The 8,592-nt window shown below is 61.1% G+C and overlaps 1 protein-coding gene across 3 annotated transcripts in view; it reads left to right on the forward strand.

The window, feature by feature from the left end:
- The window catches only part of SNX17 (sorting nexin 17), a 65,968-nt gene extending 57,391 nt beyond the window's left edge, over nucleotides 1-8,577 (forward strand). For all 3 annotated transcript variants that reach the window (XM_075916276.1, XM_075916278.1, XM_075916279.1), the window contains 4 exons: nucleotides 7,462-7,539; nucleotides 7,766-7,840; nucleotides 7,905-7,946; nucleotides 8,055-8,577. In XM_075916276.1, the coding sequence (XP_075772391.1) occupies nucleotides 7,462-7,539; nucleotides 7,766-7,840; nucleotides 7,905-7,946; nucleotides 8,055-8,174 (315 nt within the window). In that variant the 3' untranslated portion in view covers nucleotides 8,175-8,577. The remainder of the gene's footprint in view (nucleotides 1-7,461; nucleotides 7,540-7,765; nucleotides 7,841-7,904; nucleotides 7,947-8,054) is intronic.
- Nucleotides 8,578-8,592: the final 15 nt, after the last annotated feature.

Below are 8,592 nucleotides of genomic sequence, written 5' to 3' on the forward strand. Positions count from 1 at the left end.
GCGGTTGGGTTCTGACCCGGTAGGGGAATAGGATGAGGTGCAGGGGGGTTGGGTTCTGACCCGGTAGGGGAATAGGATGAGGTGCAGGCGGTTGGGTTCTGACCCAGTAGGGGAATAGGATGAGGTGCAGGGGGGTTGGGTTCTGACCCGGTAGGGGAATAGGATGAGGTGCAGGCGGTTGGGTTCTGACCAGGCAGGGGGAATAGGATGAGGTGCAGGGGGGTTGGGTTCTGACCCGGTAGGGGAATAGGGTGAGGTGCAGGGGGTTGGGTTCTGACCAGGCAGGGGAAATAGGATGAGGTGCAGGCGGTTGGGTTCTGACCCGGTAGGGGAATAGGATGAGGTGCAGGGGGATTGGGTTCTGACCCGGTAGGGGGAATAGGAGGAGGTGTAGGGGGATTGGGTTCTGACCCGGTAGGGGGAATAGGATGAGGTGCAGGGGGATTGGGTTCTGACCCGGTAGGGGGAATAGGAGGAGGTGTAGGGGGGTTGGGTTCTGACTAGGCAGGGGAAATAGGATGAGGTGTAGGTGGGTTGGGTTTTGACCCGGTAGGGGAATAGGATGAGGTGCAGGCGGTTGGGTTCTGACCCAGTAGGGGAATAGGATGAGGTGCAGGGGGGTTGGGTTCTGACCCGGAAGGGGAATAGGATGAGGTGCAGGGGGGTTGGGTTCTGACCAGGCAGGGGGAATAGGATGAGGTGCAGGGGGGTTGGTTTTTGACTCGGTCGGGGAATCGGAGGAGGCGTAGGGGGATTGGGTTCTGACCCGGTAGGGGGAATAGGAGGAGGTGTAGGGGGGTTGGGTTCTGACCAGGCAGGGTAAATAGGGTGAGGTGCAGGGGGTTGGGTTCTGACCCAGTAGGGGAATAGGATGAGGTGCAGGGGGGTTGGGTTCTGACCCGGTAGGGGAATAGGATGAGGTGCAGGGGGGTTGGGTTCTGACCAGGCATGGGGAATAGGATGAGGTGCAGGGGGGTTGGGTTCTGACCCGGTAGGGGAATAGGATGAGGTGCAGGGGGGTTGGGTTCTGACCCGGTAGGGGAATAGGATGAGGTGCAGGGGGGTTGGGTTCTGACCCGGTAGGGGGAATAGGATGAGGTGCAGGCGGTTGGGTTCTGACCCGTTAGGGGGAATAGGATGAGGTGCAGGGGGGTTGGGTTCTGACCAGGCAGGCAGAATAGGAGGAGCAGCAGGGGGATTGGGTTCTGACCCGGTAGGGGGAATAGGAGGTGGTGTAGGGGGATTGGGTTCTGACCCGGTAGGGGGAATAGGAGGAGGTGTAGGGGGGTTGGGTTCTGACCAGGCAGGGGAAATAGGATGAGGTGTAGGGGGGTTGGGTTCTGACCCGGTAGGGGAATAGGATGAGGTGCAGGGGGGTTGGGTTCTGACCCGGCAGGGGAATAGGATGAGGTGCAGGGGGGTTGGGTTCTGACCCGGTAGGGGAATAGGATGAGGTGCAGGGGGGTTGGGTTCTGACCCGGTAGGGGAATAGGATGAGGTGCAGGGGGGTTGGGTTCTGACCAGGCAGGGGGAATAGGATGAGGTGCAGGGGGGTTGGGTTCTGACCAGGCAGGGGAAATAGGATGAGGTGCAGGCGGTTGGGTTCTGACCCGGTAGGGGAATAGGATGAGGTGTAGGGGGGTTGGGTTCTGACCCGGTAGGGGAATAGGATGAGGTGCAGGGGGGTTGGGTTCTGACCCGGTAGGGGGAATAGGATGAGGTGTAGGGGGGTTGGTTTCTGACTCGGTCGGGGAATCGGATGAGGTGCAGGCGGTTGGGTTCTGACCCGGTAGGGGGAATAGGATGAGGTGCAGGGGGGTTGGGTTCTGACCAGGCAGGGAGAATAGGAGGAGCAGCAGGGGGATTGGGTTCTGACCCGGTAGGGGGAATAGGAGGAGGTGTAGGAGGATTGGGTTCTGACCCGGTAGGGGGAATAGGAGGAGGTGTAGGGGGGTTGGGTTCTGACTAGGCAGGGGAAATAGGATGAGGTGTAGGTGGGTTGGGTTTTGACCCGGTAGGGGAATAGGATGAGGTGCAGGCGGTTGGGTTCTGACCCAGTAGGGGAATAGGATGAGGTGCAGGGGGGTTGGGTTCTGACCCGGTAGGGGAATAGGATGAGGTGCAGGGGGGTTGGGTTCTGACCAGGCAGGGGGAATAGGATGAGGTGCAGGGGGGTTGGTTTTTGACTCGGTCGGGGAATCGGAGGAGGCGTAGGGGGATTGGGTTCTGACCCGGTAGGGGGAATAGGAGGAGGTGTAGGGGGGTTGGGTTCTGACCAGGCAGGGTAAATAGGATGAGGTGCAGGTGGGTTGGGTTTTGACCCGGTAGGGGAATAGGATGAGGTGCAGGCGGATGGGTTCTGACCCAGTAGGGGAATAGGATGAGGTGCAGGGGGGTTGGGTTCTGACCCGGTAGGGGAATAGGATGAGGTGCAGGGGGGTTGGGTTCTGACCAGGCAGGGGGAATAGGATGAGGTGCAGGGGGGTTGGGTTCTGACCCGGTAGGGGAATAGGGTGAGGTGCAGGGGGTTGGGTTCTGACCAGGCAGGGGAAATAGGATGAGGTGCAGGCGGTTGTGTTCTGACCCGGTAGGGGAATAGGATGAGGTGCAGGGGGATTGGGTTCTGACCCGGTAGGGGAATAGGGTGAGGTGCAGGGGGGTTGGGTTCTGACCCGGTAGGGGAATAGGATGAGGTGCAGGCGGTTGGGTTCTGACCCAGTAGGGGAATAGGATGAGGTGCAGGGGGGTTGGGTTCTGACCCGGTAGGGGGAATAGGATGAGGTGCAGGGGGGTTGGGTTCTGACCAGGCAGGGAGAATAGGAGGAGCAGCAGGGGGATTGGGTTCTGACCCGGTAGGGGGAATAGGAGGAGGTGTAGGAGGATTGGGTTCTGACCCGGTAGGGGGAATAGGATGAGGTGTAGGTGGGTTGGGTTTTGACCCGGTAGGGGAATATGATGAGGTGCAGGCGGTTGGGTTTTGACCCGGTAGGGGAATAGGATGAGGTGCAGGGGGGTTGGGTTCTGACCCGGTAGGGGAATAGGATGAGGTTCAGGGGGGTTGGGTTCTGACCAGGCAGGGGGAATAGGATGAGGTGCAGGGGGGTTGGTTTTTGACTCGGTCGGGGAATCGGAGGAGGTGTAGGGGGATTGGGTTCTGACCCGGTAGGGGGAATAGGAGGAGGTGTAGGGGGGTTGGGTTCTGACCAGGCAGGGTAAATAGGATGAGGTGCAGGGGGGTTGGGTTCTGACCCGGTAGGGGAATAGGATGAGGTGCAGGGGGATTGGGTTCTGACCCGGTAGGGGAATAGGGTGAGGTGCAGGGGGGTTGGGTTCTGACCCGGTAGGGGAATAGGATGAGGTGCAGGCGGTTGGGTTCTGACCCAGTAGGGGAATAGGATGAGGTGCAGGGGGGTTGGGTTCTGACCCGGTAGGGGAATAGGATGAGGTGCAGAGGGTTGGGTTCTGACCCGGTAGGGGAATAGGGTGAGGTGCAGAGGGTTGGGTTCTGACCCGGTAGGGGAATAGGATGAGGTGCAGGCGGTTGGGTTCTGACCCGGTAGGGGAATAGGGTGAGGTGCAGGGGCGTTGGGTTCTGACCCGGTAGGGGAATAGGATGAGGTGCAGGCGGTTGGGTTTTGACCCAGTAGGGGAATAGGATGAGGTGCAGGGGGGTTGGGTTCTGACCCGGCAGGGGAATAGGATGAGGTGCAGGGGGGTTGGGTTCTGACCCGGTAGGGGAATAGGATGAGGTGCAGGGGGGTTGGGTTCTGACCCGGTAGGGGAATAGGATGAGGTGCAGGGGGGTTGGGTTCTGACCAGGCAGGGGGAATAGGATGAGGTGCAGGGGGGTTGGGTTCTGACCAGGCAGGGGAAATAGGATGAGGTGCAGGCGGTTGGGTTCTGACCCGGTAGGGGAATAGGATGAGGTGTAGGGGGGTTGGGTTCTGACCCGGTAGGGGAATAGGATGAGGTGCAGGGGGGTTGGGTTCTGACCCGGTAGGGGGAATAGGATGAGGTGTAGGGGGGTTGGTTTCTGACTCGGTCGGGGAATCGGATGAGGTGCAGGCGGTTGGGTTCTGACCCGGTAGGGGGAATAGGATGAGGTGCAGGGGGGTTGGGTTCTGACCAGGCAGGGAGAATAGGAGGAGCAGCAGGGGGATTGGGTTCTGACCCGGTAGGGGGAATAGGAGGAGGTGTAGGAGGATTGGGTTCTGACCCGGTAGGGGGAATAGGAGGAGGTGTAGGGGGGTTGGGTTCTGACTAGGCAGGGGAAATAGGATGAGGTGTAGGTGGGTTGGGTTTTGACCCGGTAGGGGAATAGGATGAGGTGCAGGCGGTTGGGTTCTGACCCAGTAGGGGAATAGGATGAGGTGCAGGGGGGTTGGGTTCTGACCCGGTAGGGGAATAGGATGAGGTGCAGGGGGGTTGGGTTCTGACCAGGCAGGGGGAATAGGATGAGGTGCAGGGGGGTTGGTTTTTGACTCGGTCGGGGAATCGGAGGAGGCGTAGGGGGATTGGGTTCTGACCCGGTAGGGGGAATAGGAGGAGGTGTAGGGGGGTTGGGTTCTGACCAGGCAGGGTAAATAGGATGAGGTGCAGGTGGGTTGGGTTTTGACCCGGTAGGGGAATAGGATGAGGTGCAGGCGGATGGGTTCTGACCCAGTAGGGGAATAGGATGAGGTGCAGGGGGGTTGGGTTCTGACCCGGTAGGGGAATAGGATGAGGTGCAGGGGGGTTGGGTTCTGACCCGGTAGGGGAATAGGGTGAGGTGCAGGGGGTTGGGTTCTGACCAGGCAGGGGAAATAGGATGAGGTGCAGGCGGTTGTGTTCTGACCCGGTAGGGGAATAGGATGAGGTGCAGGGGGATTGGGTTCTGACCCGGTAGGGGAATAGGGTGAGGTGCAGGGGGGTTGGGTTCTGACCCGGTAGGGGAATAGGATGAGGTGCAGGCGGTTGGGTTCTGACCCAGTAGGGGAATAGGATGAGGTGCAGGGGGGTTGGGTTCTGACCCGGTAGGGGGAATAGGATGAGGTGCAGGGGGGTTGGGTTCTGACCAGGCAGGGAGAATAGGAGGAGCAGCAGGGGGATTGGGTTCTGACCCGGTAGGGGGAATAGGAGGAGGTGTAGGAGGATTGGGTTCTGACCCGGTAGGGGGAATAGGATGAGGTGTAGGTGGGTTGGGTTTTGACCCGGTAGGGGAATATGATGAGGTGCAGGCGGTTGGGTTTTGACCCGGTAGGGGAATAGGATGAGGTGCAGGGGGGTTGGGTTCTGACCCGGTAGGGGAATAGGATGAGGTTCAGGGGGGTTGGGTTCTGACCAGGCAGGGGGAATAGGATGAGGTGCAGGGGGGTTGGTTTTTGACTCGGTCGGGGAATCGGAGGAGGTGTAGGGGGATTGGGTTCTGACCCGGTAGGGGGAATAGGAGGAGGTGTAGGGGGGTTGGGTTCTGACCAGGCAGGGTAAATAGGATGAGGTGCAGGGGGGTTGGGTTCTGACCCGGTAGGGGAATAGGATGAGGTGCAGGCGGTTGGGTTCTGACCCGGTAGGGGAATAGGGTGAGGTGCAGGGGGGTTGGGTTCTGACCCGGTAGGGGAATAGGATGAGGTGCAGAGGGTTGGGTTCTGACCCGGTAGGGGAATAGGGTGAGGTGCAGGGGGTTGGGTTCTGACCCGGTAGGGGAATAGGATGAGGTGCAGGCGGTTGGGTTCTGACCCGGTAGGGGAATAGGGTGAGGTGCAGGGGCGTTGGGTTCTGACCCGGTAGGGGAATAGGATGAGGTGCAGGCGGTTGGGTTTTGACCCAGTAGGGGAATAGGATGAGGTGCAGGGGGGTTGGGTTCTGACCAGGCAGGGGGAATAGGATGAGGTGCAGGGGGGTTGGGTTCTGACCCGGTAGGGGAATAGGGTGAGGTGCAGGCGGTTGGGTTCTGACCCGGTAGGGGAATAGGATGAGGTGCAGGGGGGTTGGGTTCTGACCCGGTAGGGGAATAGGATGAGGTGCAGGCGGTTGGGTTCTGACCCAGTAGGGGAATAGGATGAGGTGCAGGGGGGTTGGGTTCTGACCCGGTAGGGGAATAGGATGAGGTGCAGGCGGTTGGGTTCTGACCAGGCAGGGGGAATAGGATGAGGTGCAGGGGGGTTGGGTTCTGACCCGGTAGGGGAATAGGGTGAGGTGCAGGCGGTTGGGTTCTGACCCGGTAGGGGAATAGGATGAGGTGCAGGGGGGTTGGGTTCTGACCCGGTAGGGGAATAGGATGAGGTGCAGGCGGTTGGGTTCTGACCAGGCAGGGGGAATAGGATGAGGTGCAGGGGGGTTGGGTTCTGACCCGGCAGGGGGAATTGGATGAGGTGCAGGCGGTTGGGTTCTGACCCGGTAGGGGAATAGGATGAGGTGCAGCGGGGTTGGGTTCTGACCCGGTAGGGGAATAGGGTGAGGTGCAGGGGGTTGGGTTCTGACCCGGTAGGGGAATAGGATGAGGTGCAGGCGGTTGGGTTCTGACCCGGTAGGGGAATAGGATGAGGTGCAGGGGGGTTGGGTTCTGACCCGGTAGGGGAATAGGATGAGGTGCAGGCGGTTGGGTTCTGACCAGGCAGGGGGAATAGGATGAGGTGCAGGGGGGTTGGGTTCTGACCCGGCAGGGGGAATAGGATGAGGTGCAGGGGGGTTGGGTTCTGACCCGGTAGGGGAATAGGATGAGGTGCAGGGGGGTTGGGTTCTGACCAGGCAGGGGGAATAGGATGAGGTGCAGGGGGGTTGGGTTCTGACCAGGCAGGGGGAATAGGATGAGGTGCAGGGGGGTTGGGTTCTGACCCGGTAGGAGAATAGGGTGAGGTGCAGGGGGTTGGGTTCTGACCAGGCAGGGGGAATAGGATGAGGTGCAGGCGGTTGGGTTCTGACCCGGTAGGGGAATAGGATGAGGTGCAGGGGGTTGGCTTCTGACCTTGGGCAGGGGTACGTATGGTAGGTTTTGACCTGGGGAGGCAGTTGGGGAGCAGAAGCTCTGGCTGGGAGGTGCTTACCAGGTGGCTCCCAGCCAGCAGCCCAGTGGGATCCCCAGGCAGCTTGCCACACCCCGCATGCTGCCGTGCGTCTGTACTGCACTCCCTGAGGGAGGTAGAGGACTGCATGCTGCACTCACCGCTCAGGCAGCTCCCGTTGGTAAGGTTCTGGTCAATGGGAGCTGCATGGAGTGTGCTGGGAGCAGGTGCAGTGTGTGAAGCACCCCTCCTCCCATGGGGTGCCCAGCAGCAAGACACACCCCCTGACACGAGCAGGGAGCTGCTGGAGGGTTCTGCTGCCCCACATGCCATTGGCAGCCCAGAGGCTGGTGGGGGGGCCGAATCTGGCTCTGGGCCCTGTGTCTTAGGCTGCTCCTGGAGCTCTGTGGCTGGCTGCAGGAAGGGGTGGTGCCCTGGGGGGCAGGCTCTGACAGGGATTGTTTCTCCCCCCCTCGCCCAGGCCATCATGCTGAGCATCTGCCTGCAGTCCATGGTGGATGAGCTGATGGTGAAGAAGTCTGGAGGCAGCATCCGCAAGGTGAGGGGGCAGCTGGGAAGGAGGATGAACTTGTTTCTTTTGCACTCATGCTGCCTCAACCTTCCTTGGGGCATGACTGGGGCTGGGTCTCCTCCCACCCCCAGGCTCTCCAGCTGGAGCAGAAACGGCCAGGGCCTGTCTGCCCCCTGCGGGTCCAGGGCCTGTATAGCTCCCCGGTTGGGTGATAACCAGCTGTCCTCGCTCACTGCCCTCTGCTTTCCCCCAGCTGTTCCGCAGGCGAGCGAATGGGGCCCTGCGGCGCTCTGACAGCCAGCAAGCTGTGAAATCCCCCCCGCTGCTGGTAAGTGCAGCCCCCCTCCCCCCCCAGTGCTGCGTGCCTGCTCTGACCCCGTCCCTCTCCGCAGGACTCACCCGATGGCAGCCGGGAGCCTGTGCTCAAGCTCTCAGTGAGTAGTGTCACCTGGGCTGGGGGGCCTGCGGGAGAAGGGTCTCACCTGCTCTCCCTCCCTGCGGCAGGGCAGGGCAAGGGTCTCACCTGCTCTCTCTCCCTGCAGAGCAAGCTCACCTCCGTCAGCCTGCGGGGGATCAGCCACGCTGGCTCTGCTGGCGAACTGGGTGCCAACGACTTCCACGGCAACTACGCTTTCGAGGGCATCGGGGATGAGGACCTGTAACCTGCTCACCCTCCCCTGCCACCCCGTGCGGCTCTGGGGAGCATCTAATGTGCCTCTGCCTGGTTACCAGCTGCTTGCCCTGCCCCCCGTCTGCCAGCGGGGGGAGCCACCTCCCTGAGGGCAGCCCCCCACCAAAGGAGCCCTTTCCCAGGGGAAGCAATGCTCCTGTGCGGGGTGAGCCAGGGTGCATGCAGCCCCCTGTGGCAGGCTTAGCTGGGGAGGTGGAGGCTTGGGGCTGTTCCCATGGCGACAGACACCTCCCTAGCTTCCCCCATGCCAAATGCACATCCAGAAGCGGCGGCAGGCTGGTGCCGCCTGCCCCTTGCCTAGGCTTGTACCCACTGCACTGCTTCCCGCGGGGCCATGACCATTTCCAGTGATTAAAGTGACTCATGATTGGTAATGGGTGTGTGGCTGG

This window comes from Pelodiscus sinensis, unplaced genomic scaffold, assembly GCF_049634645.1.
Source record: "Pelodiscus sinensis isolate JC-2024 unplaced genomic scaffold, ASM4963464v1 ctg80, whole genome shotgun sequence".
NCBI classification, from domain to species: domain Eukaryota; kingdom Metazoa; phylum Chordata; order Testudines; family Trionychidae; genus Pelodiscus; species Pelodiscus sinensis.